General features: G+C 35.2%; 1 protein-coding gene across 1 annotated transcript in view; it reads left to right on the top strand.

The window, feature by feature from the left end:
* Positions 1-21,095, top strand: part of SOS2 (SOS Ras/Rho guanine nucleotide exchange factor 2) — a 117,356-nt gene that overhangs the window by 16,141 nt on the left and 80,120 nt on the right. The window contains exons 2-4 of the mRNA XM_020991309.2: positions 15,529-15,654; positions 18,773-18,904; positions 20,689-20,853. Of these exons, the coding sequence (XP_020846968.1) occupies positions 15,529-15,654; positions 18,773-18,904; positions 20,689-20,853 (423 nt within the window). The remainder of the gene's footprint in view (positions 1-15,528; positions 15,655-18,772; positions 18,905-20,688; positions 20,854-21,095) is intronic.

Genomic DNA, 21,095 nt, shown 5'->3' with positions numbered 1-21,095 from the left:
TTTAAGTGTACTCTTTGTTAACCATTCTTTGTTAAATTATAGGTTTAGAGTTGGAAGGTACCTCAAAGGACCTCTAGTCCAACCCTCTCAGTTTTAGGTGAAGAAACTGTAAATGTAAATTTACAGTAGGATTCTACTCCATCCCTGACTAGAAGTCTGTTATTCCTGCATTTTAAGTTATGTTCTAAGAGGTCTAAATCTCATGCTTAGATACTCTTTTTTCCAGCTGTTCCCTTCCTGAATCATGTTTTCTTTCTTTATCCTTTGCCTTTAGTGGACAACAGTGAAGAAAATATAATCTGTGCCCCTATGGTATTTGGATTTTTTTTTGTCCAGGACTTTATAATCTTTGACATTAGCTTCTAGACAGTGGAGGTTGAGGGGTGGGGGTGTAGCAGCAGCAGTGAAGCTTTGCATGCAGAGGAATCATATTGTCAGACCTATATTTTAGGGATTTCAATTTGGTAGCTCTGAGGTGAATAGATTGGAATGGGGTTAGATACAGCAAGACTAAGTAGGATGAGACTGTTACAATAATTTTCAGCTGAAGTGTTGAGATTCTGGGCAAGGGTCATGATTAGGAAGGGTCATGAGTAGGAAGAAGGGAATGGATTGAAAGGTATTGAAAAGTTAGAATTGATAAGACTTGGTAAATGATTTGATAAAGTTGGGGTGGGGGAGAGTGAGGAAGAATAAGTTCTAGAAAATTAACCTGAGGTTACAAGGGTGAGTGACTGGAATGATGTTGCTGCCCTCAATAGAAAAAAGGAAGTTTGGAAGAGGAGTGGTATAGGGTGGAAAGTGGTGGTGGTGGGGGAGATAATGATTGAACATGTTGGGTTTGAGATGCCTATGGGACACCATGTTCAATGGGCAGAATTGGAGCGCAGGAGAAAACTAGGACTGGATATATAGACCTGCATAGAGATAACTGAGGTGCACCTAGGTGGCACAGTGGATAATGTACCAGGCCTAGAGTTAGGAAAATTCAACTTCCTGAGTTCAAATCCAGCCTCAGACACTTACTACCTTTGTTACCCTGGGCAAGTCACTTAACCTTGTTTATCTTGGTTTCCTCATCTGTAAAAATGAGCTGGAGAAGTAAATAGCAAACCACTTCAGTATCTTTGCCAAAAAAACCCCAAATGGGGTAATGAAGAGTGGGACATGACTGAAAAATGACCAAACAACAAAAGAGGTAACTGAATCCATGAGAACTGAGTAGATTACCTAGAGAAAGGTCACAGAAAAAGAAGAGATCCCAGAACAGAGTCTTGAGGTATATCTCATTAAGGAGCAGAACATGGATAATGATCTAGCAAAGGAAACTGAGGAGTCGCCAGACAGGTAGGAGGAGAACCAGAAGAAACCTGTTTTTGAAGGAAAATGGTGATCAGAAGAGCCAGCATGTTATTATGTCATGCCATACTGACCTCAAGCTTTCCCTTTTACATTTAAACTCCTTCATGATCTGTAATGAGCCAACTACTATAGGTTTATTCATATTGTTCCATAGGATCACAAAATTTAAGAAGCCAGCTAGTTCAACCTGTACATGAAAGGAAGCTCCACTGCATCCCATTCCATTTTAAGTAGCCATAATTGTTAGGCAGTTATTCCTGCTATCAAACTTAAACTAGCTCTCTTGTAATTTGCAGTGATTGCTTTTGGTTTGCTCTCTGAAGCCAGAACAAATCTAACCCCTCCTCCTTATGACCATCCTGCAAATACTTTGGCAGCTATCACATCCTCTTTTAAGTCTTTTTTTTTTCTCCCCACCAGGCTAAATAGACCTAGTTTCTTGCAGTGATCATTATGACAGGGACTAAAGGCCCTACACCATCCTGTTTGCCCTCTTCAGGACATTTGCCAGCTTATTAGTGTCTTTTCATAAATCATAGCACCTAGAACTGAACAAAATACTCCAGATGAGGTCTTATGAAGGCACCGTACAGTGTAATGATCACTTCCCTGTTTGTAGAAGTCATGTCTTTCTTAATGCAGCCCAAGATTGCGTTAGCTTTTTTTTTTTTGCTACCACATTGTATTATGTGCTATTGTTGAGCTTGCAGTTAACCAAAACCTCAAATTCTTTTAAAAAAATAATTCATTTCTAACCATTTTGTCCTTGTGAGGTGATTTTTAAAAAAATGTTAAATGTAATACATTACACTTTTATCTATTGAATTTAATCTTACCAGATTCAGCCCAGTGCTCTAGCCTGTCAGGATATTTTTGGGTCCTGGTTGTATAGCCCAGTGTGTTAGCTTTCTATATCACCTGCAAATTCAAAGACTATATCTTTATCTGTGTCATTGATAAAAATGTTGAACAGAACAAACAAATCATAGGGGTTTCTAGCCAGGTTGACATTGACCAATTGACAGTGGATTCTTTGGAGCTGGACCATCCACTATCTAGGTTTTATTCTCTTCTAATCCATATTTTTCTGTTTTCTCCCTAAGAATAATATGAGACAATTTATCAAAAGTTTTGCAATAACTAAGTAGTCTTTATCTTTAGCATTTCCCTCATCTAGTTTAATAATCCTATCATAAAAGGAAGCAATATAACTCTGGTATGACTTGTTCTATATGAAATCATATTACCTCTTTGTAATCATCTTTTCTCTTTCTAGATAGTTGATGACTATCCTTAATGATCTATTCTGGAATTTTCCTAGTAATCAAAGTCAAGCTTACTGGCTTTCAGTTTACAGACTTTACTCTCTCTCTTTTTTAAAATCAGTGTGACACTTTCCCTTCTCCAATCCCATGTTCAATAATCTTTCAAAAATCACTTAACAGTGGTTCTAGACCTCTACTACCATGCCTCAGTCCTTCATTGTGAAGCCAGCTCAAACCAGCTTGTGAGTGGTATCCAGGATGAAATGAAGTGGGGAAAGAGTGGTAGAGAGAACATCTGAGATGCCACTGTGACCATAGGCAAGTTACTAAACCTCTTTGGGCCTCAGTTTCTTCATCAATAAAATGAGAAGGTTGAACTGAGTGACCTTTAAGATCCTTTCTAGCTTGAGTCTGTGAGCATCTCTTTTTTCTTCTTATTCATATTGCTATCATGCCACCGCATGGAATCTTTCTTCTTTTCACCTTCCAAATTATCTTTCGTTTTAGCTACCAGACTTATTTTCCTTACACATAGATCTGGTAATGTCACAACTCTGGTCAAAACCATTCATTGGTGTCCTGTTATCTATGTGAAGGTCAAACTCCTTAGGCTAGCATTTAAAGCTTTTGTAGGTGGAACTTTAAACTCATGAACTCTTGATTTAGTCTGTCTGTTATGATGAAATGAGGCATTTGTGAGTTATTGAACAAAGGAAGTTTATTTTGTTCAAACACAGCAAGGATATACAGCAAGGATACAGTGGTACTTAGAGAGGCACCAACTCACAAGGCTGGGACCTTTTATGCCCCCAGGCCAGGAAGCTGTCAGGGAAGCTGGGGCCAATCAGATTGTAGGGGAGTAGAAAGTCAGGGACACTGAGTCAAGAAAACGCCTGTCCCACCACAAAATCCCTCTGCAAATGTTGGTAGCATCCTACATTTTTAGCCTAATCTCGTGCTGTTTATTTCCCTTTATGTAGTTCTGATGTTATGTGCGTGCGTGCGCACACACACACACACACACGTGTGCGCGCACACCCACACCCACCCAAATGGATAGATCACTTCCTTCAGCCCTCTTCTTTCACAGAACAGGAAACTGCAGTTAGAGAGGTTCAGTGACTTGCCCAATGCCAACCCAGTTTTTCTGATTCCATATCCCCTATACTTTACATATTTTAGATATTTTCATCTAGTAAAAAACTCCAAATTACCATGGTACTTTGAGGTTTACAAATCACTTTTCTTGTGCAACCCTGCAAGGTGACTAATATAAATGTTGTGATTCTTGTATTGTGGGGAATTTGGGATTCTAGGTGAAATGATTTACATTGCCAAACAGGTAGTGTCAGAGCTAGAATTTGAATCCTTTTCATTCTCTTTACAAGATAAAGGTTATAGTAGTTTATAAAGAAAGAAGATACCTCCATCTTCTGTCTGCTTTCTCTAGCTATGACAGGAAAAAAAACCACCAAAACTCTTTAGTTTCTTTTAAGCTATCACTCTAGAGCAAAAGTGTCCCAATACCAAAAGGATATACACACATATACACACATGTATCCCTACTATGGGACCAGTAGTACCCTGAGGGAGGCCTGAACCAGATCAAAATGTCATTGGGAAATATTTAACAAAATAAAAAATACAGTAAATAAATATATAAGGTATAATAAAACATGGATAATATTACATTTTAAAGCTAAATCAGTATGCAGCTCATTGGGATCCTTATATGTAGATTAATGCCCCCCATTTCTATTTGAGTTTAACATCACAGCTCTGGAGTTGCTCCCCAGACTCAATCTTCATGAAATTCTCTTAATAATGTTTCTTTGTAAAATGACAGTTATGACAGTTCTAAGTAGAAAAAAAGTTTCTTTTTACTTTATCTCTCAGTCTTCTCAAACTTTTCATAGGTCTTTGTAAGTCAGATTTCTTTAAGAAATCACGTTGTCCACCCAGTCTGCGGGTTCATCCTTTATAACACTTTTTTGGATGTGTTTAGTTGTTCCTCAGATTCCAAACAGAGAGTTTTACAGGTTCGTTTTTTTTCTTGGTTACCTTTCTGTCTTTTTTTTTTATTTGGAATCCCAAGATGTCTGATTTGCGTGTTATTCTTTTTTATAGAATCATCTAAATTCAGCAGCAGATCTAGTTCTTCATCCAGATGGTCCATAGCTGGTTGCAATGAGGGAATGATTTTCTAACAAACCTCTGAAGAACATAGCCTGAGGGCATCTTTTTCTGTGTCCACTAGTTGGCTTGGCAACATTAGAGTTCACATCAGAGATTGTCCTTGACAGCTGTCTCATCTATATACCCAATTCTTTTCCATCTTTCATTTTCTTAGTCTCATCTGTGGGTTTCTCTAGAAGAACTGCAGTCTATACTGGTATTCAGTAGCCACATTTAGCCAGAATGATAGAGGCACTTCTTGAAAGGCACTGATGAATGAGTCACAAGCCACATAGAGGACTGAGATCTATTTACTTTGTGAAGCTTCAGTATACAAACTCAAAAAGCTTTGCGGAGTAACTTATAGAACTAAGGATACTAGAACCTCTCCCCTCTCTGTTATTTTCTACCTTTGTTTTTTGCTTCTCTCAACATCTTAACATCCATCTCAGTCAGAGACAATCTTTTGGAATAATTTCCCCATTCATTGTTTTCTTTATTATAGGTTTCTGCATTATTTTCTCTTTGGCATTTAAAGCTGTCTGCTACCTGGCCTCCACCTACCTTTGTAATTTTATTACACATTATTCCCCTTCACATTCTCTTTGGTCCAGCCAAACTGAGTCTTACTGCTCACTGCCTATTGTAAAAGATGCTCCATCTTTCATCTCTACCTGTCCTCCAGTACAGGAATGTACTCTCTTGCCACTGACTTAGTTCAGGGACCATCCATATGAAATCTTTCCTGATTCCCTTTCTACCTTTCATCCCAAAGCTGCTAGTGATCCCCAAGATTGTCTTTTTTTTTTTTTTGTATAAACCAATATTTGTATCATAGGGCAGCTAGGTGGCACAATGAATAGAGCATTGGGCCCAAAGTCAGGAAGACCTGAGTTCAAATGTGGCCTCAGACACTTACTAGCTGTGTGACCCTGGGCGAATCACTTAACTCTGCCTCAGTTTCTTCATCTGTAAAATGAACTGGAGAAAGAAATGGCAAACCACTCTAGTATGTGCCAAGAAAACCCCAAATGGGGTCATGGAGTCCAGTACAATTGAAGTGACTGAACACCAAATATATAAATAGTATCTTCCCTGATACAACGTAAACTCTTTCAGGGAAAGGATTCTTTTACTTTTGTTTTCATATCCCTTGAACATAGTAACATGTACATAGTAGGTGATTAACAAATACTCTTTGATTGATTGATTGTTACCTTCTATCAGCTTGCTGGGTCTACTGCCCTAAGTGACCTGTTTCCAGCTGCAGCCCTGATGAGTCCTACGTACCCTGCTACCTTTATGGGCATTCCTAAGCCTCCTGGGCCCTACTAGCCTCTTATTTTCTTCATCTCTCCCATCCCCCATCTCCACCTCTGCTTCTTGCTTCAGCTGTTCATGCCTCACTCTCCCTCCCTCCCAGATCTCTTGCCCGTCATTCTCTAGAGGGAAAGAAGTGACTTCTGCCTCAACAGTTTCTTAGAAAGTTTGTCTTCCTGAGAAACTTGCCATATTGAGAATAGGAAGGCCCAAGTCTACATTTTCTTTTTGTACCCCTATAGAATGTTTCCTACAATGCATGGGGATACTGGCCCCCGCTTTGGAAACCATTGTTTTAAACATTAAACACTGTGGATTCTTGTATTAATTCTCTACTTTTTAATCAACTGAGTGACTATAAAGATGTTGTCTGCTATAGAAAGATCATTTGCAAAAGTCTGTTCCTTGTTGTATTTTCATTGAGTATGCTCAATGTGTATGTGAATTGTTCTCATAAATATTTTATAAAGATGAGAAAGGCACATGACTTGGTAGCTATTGATAGTCTCTTGATTGATTTTGGAGGAAGAATGAGTAGTAATGTTGTCTGTGAGGGTTTTTTTTTTCCCCAGAGGAGGTGGGTATCTTCTTTGAAATTGTTTGTGAAGTGATCTGGCAATGCTTTCACGATTAGGTTGCATCCAGCATGGTTTTCTTCAATATGCTTGGTCTCTTCTAGCCATTCTCCCTGACTTATCATCTCAAGTGCAGTTTCAACTTCTATTTATAGCACTTCCATTTTGCATTTTTTTTTGCTCCAGTATTTTGTTTTGATAAGACAGCTTGAAGCTGTTATTGCTTCCAGTGACTTTTCATTCATCTTCATTCTAATTGATAAAGTTTTTGATCCTTACACACTTGATGATGGAGGACCTAATAAATGTAAATTGGGAAAACACTTCTGGAGTATACCATTTTATTTTTGCTTTGACAATCTGATTTTAGGCAAGGTTAACCACAGTTTTATGCCCAAAATATTTTATGGTCACGTCAGGTCAATTTAATGTCCTCTCTATCTTGTATAAGTGAAAGGAAACACTTCATTGTAATTTTTAAAAATGGAGTAACTAGAATACAGGTCTAACTTGTTAAATGACCATTAAAATTGTAAGTTATTTTAATTGTGCTTTTTTTTCTGATCAGTCTTTTAGGAAACTGATATGTTTATTTTACTATGTCCTTGGGATACTGAGATGTAGAATGCTTAGAGAAATAAATTGTGTTGTTTATCTATCACTGTCATCTTGATTCCCTGCTGGAGTGGTTTATGGGTGGAATTTTCATATTTTTCATTGGTTTTTATTGTTGAAATATAGCACTTAGGATTTTAAAATTATTTAAAATAAAATTTATATTATTAACATAATATTCTTTAATGTTAAAACAGCTTTGTAAATCATTTACTAAAATAATTCTGGAATCATTTTACAAACCACAGCCTTGGCAATGGAAGGAATCTTGTACTTAGATATAAGGACTTGGAATTCTGGTTCTGTTAATCACCATATCTATGTCCTTGGTCAAGTCACTTAACTTCACTAGACCTTAGTTTGCTCATGTGTTAAAATGAGAGGGTTGAATTAATTATTTGTAAGACCCTTCCTCCCAGTTTTGAATTCTAACTTGTTGGCTCAAGAAAATTGATTGAGAAAGTGATTTTTTGATATGTTACTTGCATTTTTAGATGCATAATATTGCATAATATTTCCATAGTAGTGACCCACCTACAGCAAGACTATATACTTAAGTGATTCCAGTGAAAACTTAAGTAGGTCATATATTTTGAACTAGAAAGGACCTTTAGCAATCATTTAGTCCATAGATGGTGGAACCAAAACCTAGTAACTTAAGTTAAGTAACTTGTTGAAATTCATACAGGTAAAAACTATTAAAAAGATAAAGTGCTTGTTAAATTTCTGTTTAGCTTTATTACCTGATTTCTTGATCTTGACATATATAAATAAACACATTCATTTGTACAAGTGTTTAATTTTTTGGAAATTTTAAATGCTCCCATAAATTGGTAAAAGCTAGTAATTTAGTTTGCCTTTACATAAATTTTTTTTAAAAGTACATTCTAGTAATTGTAAAGATATGCATAGTAAGCATTATTTTATTTTTGCTCTATTTATGGAGTATTACAATCATGTTGTAGAAATGCTAAGAATTTCCATATTTGTCATACAAGAGGAATAGTAGGAGTTTCCTTAAAAGCTAGTTGAATGTCAAAAGAAAAATATAAATTATTTAATCTGCCTATCTTACATACATTTCTGAGCCCAAGTGATTTGCTAGTCAGGACAACGTTATTTAATATTTTAGTAATTACCTAGGTAATGGATTGATTCTAAAGACTGACCAGTTGGTGCTTGTACTAAATATTTAATTCATCAGGTATTCATTAGTTCTCTCTGTGCCTAGTACTGTGTTGGACACATTTCTTCAATACTTCAGAAGACTCATGGCTCTATAAATGTATGCACTCTTGCTGCTGAAACAGACTGTGACTCTCCCACATCATAGTGGTTAGAGTTATTGTTATGGTTATTGTCATTCCTATTTTATAGATGAAGACGCTGAAACGTCAGAGAGGTTGTGACTTGCCCATGGTCATGCTACTTAGAAGTGGTAGGAGCAATGGAAGCAGGATCCAAACCTAGGTCTAGGCTTCCTAACTACAAGTTCAGTGTTCTTTCTACTATTATCTCTATTCTATAAAGCAGGCTTGTGAATTTGAATTTGCTTGCATGCTAATGTGAATGATTTCTTTAATACTATCAATCATAAGCCCTCCAGCATTGTGTTTCTCATTGATTGTAAGTTGATATTAATTAACCATTCATCCTTAATTAGCTTTACAAATGAGTATGCTAAGATAGTATAATAAGAATAGTTGATACCAAACATTTCCTCAGACCGGAGGCATACTCTTCCACAAGTAGATATAGAATCCAGGAGAAAGTATTAGAGACCGCATGTGGCAAAGGGGCAATTCATAGCTCCTGGTTTCTGGAAGCCCTTTTCTCCCTTTTGTGGAGTCCTCATAAACTTCCCTTTAGGTATGGTGTAGCTTTCTTCTGGGCTTCTCTTAGAGTGTTAATTACATAAAATTAAAAAGTTTTTGCATGAACAAAAACATTGCAGCTAAAGTTAAAATAGAAGCAGATTAATGAGGAGAACCTCTAGGCCCTGAAAATCCCCGGTACTGTTGTCTGACCTACTTATGTAACCTAAGAACCACTAGGTCTTGTGTGTTCTCTTTAGAAATTCAATTTCTTTTCAATGGCCCTGAAAATGAATTTTCTTTTGTATTATTTTCTCTAATTAGATTGTGAGCTCCTTGAAATTAAGGACTGTCTGTATTTTTTATGTTTGTGTCTCCTCTGCTTAGCATAGTGCTTGGCTATATAAATAAATGCTTAATAAATATTTTTTAATTAATTTCATTCATAGAGGAAGTTAAAGAAGACAAATATAAATGGATTTTTTCTGCCTTGATGGTTCTTAGGGGATAAGAAGGAAGACAGAAGGGGATGGAATTGATTATTTCTCAGGAGGAAGGAGTAGGGATAGAGGAATGACCAGGAACTACATGAACCTTACTCTTGTCTGAATCAGATGAAGGATTATTGGAACACATATGCACATATGCATACACATATACACATATATAATTTAGCAGGGAAAAGGGGCCCGGGAGAGAGGTGTAAGAGGCATACAGTACTGGAAATAGCCATAAGCAAAACAAACTTCAGCTTAGGGGGATAGACTATGGAGGGGGGATTAAAAGAAAATAAGAGGGGATAAGAACCAGTGATTAAGAGTCTGGGTGGGAGAAAAAAGGATGGAGTTAGAAGCACATCACTTCAATTAATATTGATAACATTCCTTCTCTTTCTTTGCAAAGGGTGTGTGGGGAGGATAGAATGAATGGAGAAAAAATATGTTCTTTATACTCATAACCATGAATGTGAATGGAATTAGTTCATCCATTAAAGCAAAGAGGATAGGGAATAGGTTAGAAAGCAGAATCTATTTGTCTTGTTTATAAGAAACACACTTGAAACAAAAAGGTTCACACTGAGTTAAAATGAGATGCTAAAGCAGAATTTATTATGCCTCAGGTGAACCTTCAACAGAAGTAGTAGTTATAATCTGAGAGAAGGCAACAGTAAAGGTAGACATAGTTAAAAGATAAACAGACCACATTTTGCCTAAAAGAACCAGACACCGAAATAGTATCAATATTTAACATATAATGCCCTGAATGCCACAGCATCTGAATACTTAAAGGAAGTCAATGAATTGACAGAATGAAAGACAGCAAAACTATAATCAGCATGTCCTTATTAGATTTAATCATATAAATCAAATAGATTAGCAAGAATAAAATTTCAGAATAGATATGAGAGCTCTCTGGCAATTACTGAATGTAAATAATAAGAATGATAATAATAATAGCTAGCATTTGTATGGCATGTTAATGTTTGCAAAGCACTTTATCCTCAACAATCTGGGAGGTAGGTGCTATTATTTTCTGTCATTTTACAGATGAGGAAACTGGGGCAGACAGGATTAAGTGTCTTATCTGGGGTCACACAGATAGTAAGTGAGGCCAGATTTGAACTCTGGAAGATGAATCTTCCTGTCTCTAGGTCTGGCATTCCATCCACTGTGCCCCCTAGCTACCCTTCCCTAATGAATATACCCATAAATGTTTAAGAACAATTAGCAAAGATGTTATAACAATGTATTTAAAAGATTGTACATTAAGACCAGGTTGGGGGGCAGCTAGGTGGTGCAGTGAATAGAGCACTGGCCCTGGATTCAGGAGGACCTGAGTTCAAATCCGGCATCAGACCATTGACACTTACTAGCTGTGTGACCCTGGGCAAGTTATTTAACCCCAATTGCTTTAAAAAAAAAAAGACCAGGTTGTAGTTATATCATCAAGGCAGGGTTGGTTCAGTATTAGGAATACTATATATAATATATCATGTTAATTTTATAAATAATCAAAATCATTTGATTATATTAATAGATGTATAAAAAGTTTTTAAAAAATAGTACAACAGATATTTGTGTTAATAAAAAATAAAAAGCTCAGCAATAAATGCACCTTTCTCTACTGTGATAAAACCAATAAGCCAGCATTATATATTAGGGAGAAAAGCTGGAAGCTTTTCCATTATGATTAGTAATGTCCACAATCACCACTATTATTTAAAACTTCACCAAGACTTTGGGACCACTCTACCCACAGGGTATGATGAAGTTTCCTTGGCCAATTTTAAAACTGTCAACATTGCTCTGGTTCATCCAAGTATTTTTCAAATTTGATCAAAAGTCTGATTAAATAGATATTTAGATATTGTTTATCCTTCTCATTTGATTAATTTAATCAAGATGTATTCTCACCTGATAAATGCATCCAGGATAAATGGGGTAGGTTGATTTCAACCCTGCCTTTACAACAAGCTTGACAAACACCAATAAACTTTAACATTTCAATATAAACACAGTCAGAAGCAACAGCAAGGCCTTGTGCTCATGGTTGATGTTGACTTTGGTGGGGATAATAGGCTGCTGGTACTAGCTCTTTCTCTCTACCCAGAACCTTATAATAGTCTTCTCTCTTCACTCAAATGCATCCAGACAGAAAAGAGGTTTCCATTTGATGGCTAATTAGTACCCTTTAAACACACATCGGATTCTAAGTTAGCAGCCAATTAAGAGTCCTCTTCACCACAGGGTAAACTGATAGTTAGAGAATAACTGTATATACTCTAAAGTGGAGAGCAGGACCCTACCTACATCAAGCACTTCTAGAAGCAGGTTTACTAACTTTTTCCATATGATTTGGCAGCAAGCAGAGCTCTTAGGGCCAGGTTCTGATTGCTCATTCTTAGAATAATTAAAAAATTGAAAATTATTTTTAAGAAATGTCCAATTCTTTCTTTGGAGGTCACAGTATGTTTTTGTACCTCTGCTGTACTCTTATTTCTTTAAAATGAATGAATAAATAAAATGTCCCACACCTACTCCAATAAAACAAAAGTCATGTGTAGGATTAAAATGGAGAGAGACTGAAGATAAGTTAACATGTAGCCTGTTGAAGTAGTTTGGATGTAAAGTTATGATAGCCCAAACTAGTATGTTTGTGGTGGGAATTTGAGAGAGAAAAATTGTTAGTATTTTGTGACAGATGGGATTTGGGGATTTTGGGAAGGGGGAAAGAAAAATACAAATCTAGGGGGGAAGAAGAATGGTGTTATCATTGGTAGTAACAGAAAAATTTGGAATAGATGCCAGTTTGAGGAAATATGAGAAGAGAATAATGAATTCTTTTTGTTGAAAACTAGGTAATTGTTTTAGGGTTTTTCATATTTAATTTCCTTGGGAGAGGGGCTAGATTTCATTTTATTAAATATCATGGATCCTTTAGATGCTTTTCCTCATTTGTGTTTGTGAAAATCATTTCACTTTCTTAAGTTTTAGGTGAAGGAATCAGCTTTTCAGGTCCCTCCAGTGGGTCTTGTCCGCTGGAACAATCCAGCCTCCTTACATTGCATATATTAAGTTATCAGCAGATAGTTAATTTTAAATTAAAAAATTTTTTCCTATTTTGAACATGACAGACACGAATAAACATGAATGTTTCCATATACAAAGAATAGACTAAGAGGATTGTATATAAAACCATCAGTCTTGAGTATATATAGCTTGGCTTTTTAAAAGGATATACTAAGTTTAGCACCTTACTTAGTTCTGTGGTAGTCCTGATGATCTGTGTTTCCCTCTGAATCTGCTTTGATTCTCTTTGGTGCATTTTAAGAAAATGCTTAGTGGATTCACTTTCTCTCAAACAACAACAACAACAACAACAACAAAGCCCAATAACCTTTCTTGCAATAAGGTAGCATATGTAAGCAAAACATACACACATTGGCCAGGTCTGAAAATATATGTCTCATTCTAATATCTTTTTTCCCATCATTTCTCTGTTAAGAGGTGGGGGATGCATGTGGGATAATTTATTCTTGGTTGTAAGCCTTTGTCTTTTGGTCTTAGGGATATTGTGTTCTAAGATTTTCTCATCTTTTTTGTAGATGTTGCCAAGTCATATGTATTTCTGACTGTTGTTCACTTGTATTTCAGTTCATTCTGTTTGCTTGCAGTGTTTTTTTCTTTGACTTGCATATTCTAGGTTTTGGCTATGATATTCTTGGAAATTTTTTATTTTGGAGGTTTTTTTTAATATATGACTGTCATATTCATTATCTTTTCTCTTTTTACATGTTGTCATCTGTTAAATCTATAATTTTCATTGATAATTTATTGGAATATTCTATTCAGACTTTTAAAACTTTTGATTGTGGTTTTCAGGGAGTCCAGTGATTCTTATATGTTCTCTCCTTCCTGTTTTCTAGGTGAGGTTTTTTTTTTGCGTGGTAGATTCCTTAAATTATCTTATGTTTTTTCAATCAGTTATTTTCTTTTTGATATTTTGATATTTACTGTTGTATCATGGAGTTGCTGAGTTCTGTTTGTCCTCTCCTAATTTTCAGGGAGTCTGCAACATGGGTAAGGTTTTCTGTCTTCTTTTCTGAACTGTTCTTCCCATTTTTCCTCCAGAGCTCTTATTTTTTAATCTCTTGATTAATTTTATCTACATGTTTTTGTAACAAAGACTTTGTGTTTTTTTTCCCTGAGGCTCTGTGTATGCTTGTGGTTTTACTTTCTTTATTTTGGGTTCACTTCCTGGATATCTTTTGACCCATATTTCTTCACAGCGTCTGGTGTCATTTTCTGTTTACATATCACTAGCCTCAATTCCTTATTTGGGACTTTGTGCCTGGGCCAGGCTCTTCCCCTCCAACCTGCCTCTTGGATGAGATGGTTAGACCCTATTTAGTCCTGGGCTCCTGCCACTTTCTTCTTGTTTTTTTTTTTTTTTACTTAGAGCACAGTTTATACCTGCTAACTATCATCCTATATCTCCTCTTTTCATGGCTCAACTCTTGAGAAAACTTTATAATCAATGCCTCCATTTCCTTTCTTCATATTGTTTTAAACTCTACAGTCTGGCTTCTGACCTGATCATTCAATTTAAACTGCTCTCTTCAAAGTTATCAATGATCTTTTAATTGCCAAATCTATTGCCTGCCCACCCCCAGTATTTATCCTTTGCAGCCTTTGAAACACTGTCTTCTTTAAAGCACCTTCTTCTTGATAATCTCTTCTGTCTAGGGTTTGTGACACTGTTCTGTTTTGGTTCTTTTTATCTGACTACTCTTCAGTCTTCTTTGTTGGGTCTTTATCCAGACCACATCCATCAGCCATGAATGTCCCCCAGAGTTCTATCCTGGACCGTCTTCTCTTGTGTCTCTATATCAGGCATTGTCAAACTACTTGTATAAAACAAGAATGGTTTTTACATTTTTAAAGAAAGTTTTATTGCATTTAAAAATGTAAAAAAAGAAAACATTCTTAGCTCACAATATTTGGCCCTCAGGTAGCTTGCTGACCTCTGCAATGTGTTTTTTCTTGGTGATCTCATCAGTTCCCGTGGCCTCAATTATAATTTTTATGCAAATGATTTTTAAGATATGTTTATTCAACCCTAACCTTCCTCCTATCCTCTCGTCTCATATCACCAACTTCGTATTGGACATTTTGAACTATCTGAACTATCTGTCCCATAGACATCTTAAGCTCAACATGTCCAACACTCCTCTCCCTCTCCGCCCCCACCATCTTCTGAACTTTTCTATTACTATCAAGGACACTACCATCCTCCCAGTCACCCAGGTTTATAACCTAGGTGTCATCCTCAAATCCTCACTCTCTCTCCCTCCTCTCCCCTTATCCAGTCTGTTGCCAAAGTCCTCTTGATTCTGCCTTCATGATATCTGGTGTCCCCTTGAGAATAATTATTGCTAACTATGTAATGGAATATTCACTTCTAGTTCTTCATATGAATTTAATTGACATTATCACCTTACACCTGTTTTTACAAAAAAAGGAATTTTGCCAGAAGTAGGCAAAAAATAAAGGATAGTTTATTTCAGGGAGGGTGTTAAAAATTTCTGAATATTTATAAAGCATTTTAAATTGCATCATCTGTTTCCCTGTGGTGTTTATCTCTTTTCTTTTCCTGCCTGGCTATCATTTCCTCAGGGCAGTTCTACTGTTGTAATATAATAACCTTCCCCCAACTGATCCTCAATGACAAGAAAAATACCTACAAGGAAAAATAAGAAGCAATATATTTTTTGTTTCATCCTTTTGTCTTAATTTTTAAATAAGATATTACAAATTGTATGTATCTTGTTCTCTTGACTTTTGTTGAATATCCTTTTATTATTTTTTTTACCAACAAGTAATAAAGTAATTGTTTTTGTAGGTTCAGCATCAAGTTCACCCCAATCTCTCAGCAAAAGAAGATTCTTTATATTATATTGAAGAGTTGATCCTTCAACTGCTAAATAAATTGTGCATTGCGCAGCCAAGAACTGTTCAAGATGTAGAGGTAAGAAAAGATATGTTGATTTTATTTCAAATGCCATGCTGGCTGATTCACCTTGGAAATCATGGTAACAAAACATACTCCAGCCGTCATTACTCAAAAAATTAAGCTTGTATACACTCAAACTTAAAAAAAGGTCACTGTAAATTAGGTCAGTGCTTGTTTTAAAATAATTATTTTGGCTGTCAGTTCAAAGGAAATTAAATCAGAAGCATTTGCTAATATCAGCTTGGCCTTCAAAAAGAATACTTTGGGCTGTATTATTTGTTACTTTTTTTCATTTGTTCTAAAATTAGGAGATGCTTCTAATTTAAAAAACATTTTAATTTTCAAGTAGTTTTTTTAGCTAGTAGGATTTTTAAGAATTCATAAAATTCAATCATTTCTTTACCAAGTCTGTCTCTGCAATTAGATTTGAATATTAAATCTCTATAATAAAAAGGAATTTAAAGAAGGCACAGTAGTTTTTACCTCTAGTTTGTTAATTGTTTTCAACATGTTCTTTTTCAGTTTGTTAAAAGTTTAGAGAGTAATGCCTTAAAATAGAAGAGCCTAATAAAATACATTAAACTAGTTTGTATATGTTTATAAAAATGTAGTTGTTCATAGCATTATGTTAATTGGGAAGACACTGTATTTTTCTGCATTATAGGTCTTTCAAAGGCTATTTTCACCAATAGCCAGCCTAAATCTACCCCTGAAAAAGTCTTAGGTTATCATTCCACATAATTCCCTCCATCACCCTTGTTATTGAATCCCCATTATTATCCCTAAGGCTAGCAAGAGAATCTTATTTTGTTCCTACTAATATGAATGGAAGCTGTTACATTAAGAACCTTATTATAAAATCATCTGATATGTAATTTCTTATAGTATGTGTAATACTTTTATCCTCTTGCATTTCCATCTTGCTTATTCCTGATGATCTATGTTCAGAACTTTCTCTCAAAGAATTCTTTACTCTTGTAAGACCTGTCTCAGAACCCTTTCCTACAGAAGTTATAGTTACTATCTCTAAGAAACAGGAAAAAATATATGAGGAGTGAGATAGATGGCTGACAAAATTATGTTCCTGTCATGACTGGAGAAGGCAGAAGATGGTGAGATCTTACTTTATTAAACTTCTGAAACCTTTCTCTTAAGAAAAACAGAGATAGTATGGTATAGTAGAGATCTGGCCTTGAAGGCAGACCTGGGTTCAAGTTTCATCTCTGACAAGTATTGGCTATTTCAATGCAAGTCATTCAATCTTAGTGCTCTAGGTAGCTGTTGGAGGTGCTAACTTGAATTGGCAGAGGGAGTTTTGTCACCTAGGAATTCCTTATATGAGTGAAATCACAGGTCAGTTCCTTATCATTTTTTTGTGTAGAGAATGAAAATGATTCTATGAAGAAACTTTTTAATTTTTTTTTTATTTTGGGCAGTTGGGGTTAAGTGACTTGCCCAGGGCACACAGCTAGTAAGTGTCAAGTGTTTGATCTGAGGTGGGATTTTAACTCAGGTCCTCCTGACTCCAGGGCAAGTGCTCTACTAGCTGCCCCAGAAGAGACTTTTTAAAAAAAATTTTTTTTTTAGTTTTCAACATTTATAAGATTTTGAGTTCCAATTTTTTTTCTTCCTCCCTTGCCTCCCTCCTTTTTCCCCTTCCCAAGACGGCAAGCAGTCTGATATAGGTTATACATGTATGATCATATCAAACATATTTCCACATTAGTCATGTTGTGAAAAAAAGAATCAGAACAAAAGGGAAAAACCATGAGAAAAAAAAGTGAAAATAGTATGCTTTGATCTGCATTCGGATTCCATATAGTTCTTTCTCTGAATGTGGATAGCACTTTCCATCATGAGTCTTTTGGAATTGTCTTAAAATCGTTGTATTGCTGAAAACAGCTGTCAGTTATAGTTGATCATCATACAGTGTTGCTGTTACTGTATACAATGTTCTTCTGGCTTTGCTGGCTCAGCATCAGTTATGAAGAGACTTTTTAAGGTATCCTGATTTTGAATGGTGTGGGACTGTCTTTCCTAAAGCAAATCAGTCCCTAGTAATAGTCATTTTTGAGGTGACTCGGGCTAGATATTGCCATAGCTAAAACATTGTTGATAATTAAAAGTCATATGGTCTGGGGTTACTCTCTCAACTCCCCACTCACAAAGAGTGAGGCTGAATCCCCACAGGGAGGCTACTTTGTCTCTCTTAAGGAGAGACTTGAGGGTTTGGAGGTGGTTTTCTAATAATATTGCTCATGAATCCCCATTATGTGTCTTCTTCCTCCCCCTCATTGCTACTTTATTAAGAGCCTTAGGACTTAAACAAGTTTCTTTTGCTAAGCCAATACACTTCCTGTGTAATGTCATCTTACTCATTCAGTGGTCTTCACTATTTCCAAATTGATCAAGGATTTTTTTTACCTACTTAAAATGATTCAAAAAGATTGTCTAAGCCTTATTCCTACCTAGTTCATGTCTCTGATTCAATCCAGAAGTCCAGGACCTCTGTAATTATTGAGATAGGAGTATAGAGCATTCATTCCTCTTGTAATTATGTCTTTGTTTTATTATTGACTTAATTGTCAATAAATAGTATATTCAGTAATTTAAATGTTTATTTCTTGGAGATGGGCAGTTGTAATAGGTAAGCAGATATAATTAGCTATTTATGAGAAAGGAGATTTCCCCAGTTTATCTAATAAGTAATATTTGATGCACTGAAGTGGGACCTTGGAGCTTAGTTGGGATCAAGTGTGAGAGGTGTTAAAATTTTTGAAATTAATAAAGATATATCGAAATAAATCTTTAGGTTACACTAGCATTTGGGATTCTGAAATTAATTACAGAAATGAGACAAATAGCAGGCTGAGAAGTCACCTACAAGTTAGGTTGGCAACCTCAGACCTTGCTATACCTGAAAACATTGTTCTTCTTATTTTACTATCCTACTTATCTTATCCTGCAAAAAACGCAAACCTATAAAAAATTAGCATTAGGAAGGCTCAGGAAATAATGAGTCAGTATCTTTAGCAAAGTTAATGTTAAAGTTGAGTTTTGGTTTTGGTTTTGTATTTATGCACATCTTTACAAAAATTTAAGAAGTACAAATATATTTCTGTAATATGAACAGGAACGTGTTCAAAAGACTTTTCCTCATCCAATTGACAAGTGGGCTATCGCTGATGCACAGTCTGCCATAGAAAAACGAAAACGAAGGACCCCTCTCTTGTTGCCTGTGGATAAAATTCATCCTTTATTGAAGGTATTAAAAATTAAAAGGAATATTTTTATTATAAATAATTCTTTATATACATATTATATGTTTATTTTAAAATCATTTCTTTAAAATCATTTTCTATTAACCAAAATGTAGAAGTATTACATTGGTAAGACTATTTCCATAAATTTAGATACTACTCTTTTGTTAACTTTGTTAGAGAATTTCATAATAATACTTAATAAATGATCATTCAGTCAATTCTCTGTGTTAGGGTGTATGGGTATGCAGGGTATCCCAAAAGTCTTAGTACAGTTTTAAGGTGTTGAAGCTTTTGATTTTTGGGATACTTTGTATTTGTAGAGCAGTACTAGCAATCCGTACCATTGAGACATTTTCTGGGAAGTACCATTCCTGATTATGTTTCATGCAAGTAGAACATTTGCAGAAAGAAATAAGGTGCTCAGAGGCAGAGGGCAGTTGTAGTTTTTAGGGTTGGGTTTTTAGGGTTAACTCCATCTATAACAGCAGCAAGCAGATCATTAAGATCTTAAATGCCTGCCAAATTATTTTCTTAGATCTTTTCAAGATTCTCTTCTTCTGTATAACTTTTCCAGATTTGATTAACTTATTCTTAACATTTTAACATTTTTTTCATCCTAATGACTTTCCTGTTCCTTAAATTTAGATTAGTTGTTTTGTAGTTTTAGCGATTTTATTATACAATTATATATTTTCATTACTTGCTGGGTTTTATAGTAAGTTCCTTAATAACTAAGACTGGACATTTTTCTTTCTAACTCCTCATGACACTTAATATAATCTTTTACAAATATAGTAGTTATCCAGAATTATTGACTCATATTATTACTTTTTTAAAGAATTCTTTGTTGCTTCATTGCACCGTGCTTTTAGAGATAATCCTTAATTCAAGACTTCAGAAATTCTTCAAAGCTGGTGTTGAATCATTATGATGTATTTAGGAATGCTCTTTTTTCTTTGATATGGGATCTTAAAAATATCTTTTTTGTGTCCTATCTATCTATCTATCTATCTATCCATCTATATCTATATATATACATATAGATATTATGAAAACTTCAATAAAATGTTAACTGTATCCATGTCAATTTCATCTTAATGGAAGGAAGAAAAAAAAGCCCACGGGTTTTCATTTATTGAAATAATTGTGCTTTCCATTTAAAAAAAACAACCCTATTTTTCAAGTAAAGGGATTTCATGGGTATTATGTGAAATTATTTTATATCACAATGGGGTTTCTAATCCTTTTCTTCAAGAATAAGATTTTTTTTTGTAGTAATTATTAGAAGGCAAAAGACTTTGCTTTGGCTGTCTATGACCTTATATTAACTGTTAATGAGTTTCTATAGTTCTTAGACAGTAACACCTATTAATTAAAGCTAACATGATAGATTTCTGGATCTGAAATTAGAAGCACCCAGAGAAATCCAGTTTAGGGCTTTTTTTGTTTAGAATGGACTGCCAGGCTAGTTTACCATCAAAGGATGTTGACATAGGTATGGTGACTGACTTCTGTGGAACAAAGGAGAGAGTCTTTTTCATGTATTACATGTCTGTGGGATATGTATTCTTTCATTGCTCATCTTATGCTGTAATTTATTCTTTAGCTTTTAAATTAATTTCGGTATACTGAGATTTCAAAGGCCATATCATTTTGGATTCATAAAAAGTTCTTTATAGGCTCATCATTTAAATAATGATTTTAATTAATTTGTTACCTAGCAGAATGTTATTTTTTTTAAATTAACAATTGCATCTTTTTTCCTTCTATCATTTTTCCCATACAGGAAGTTTTAGGGTATAAAGTAGATTATCATGTCTCTCTTTATATTGTGGCTGTATTGGAGTATATCTCAGCTGATATTCTGAAATTGGCTGGTAATTATGTTTTTAATATCAGACATTATGAAATATCCCAGCAGGACATTAAAGTATCAATGTGTGCAGATAAGGTAAGAATGAACAATTCTTTAAATTTATTTGTAGCATAATTATTATTTCTTTTAATAAATAGTAGTATATTTCATATTTCAATAACAATTTAAGATTTACAAAGTACTTTCCTTATAATGGTCCTTTGAGGTGTTGCCCAACTGGAAGTTTGGTCCCCAGTGGGCAGCTCCTTTTCTACTCGCAGAGGTTGCTATTTGTCCTTCGTTCTCGAAGAGGGCCATGACTTCAGGGAGGTGATGCC

Source organism: Phascolarctos cinereus, unplaced genomic scaffold, assembly GCF_003287225.1.
Source record: "Phascolarctos cinereus isolate Bilbo 61053 unplaced genomic scaffold, phaCin_HiC Scaffold_2;HRSCAF=192, whole genome shotgun sequence".
NCBI lineage: Eukaryota > Metazoa > Chordata > Mammalia > Diprotodontia > Phascolarctidae > Phascolarctos > Phascolarctos cinereus.
Note: the sequence above shows the minus strand (reverse complement) of the source record. Positions and strands in the feature narration are given on the sequence as shown.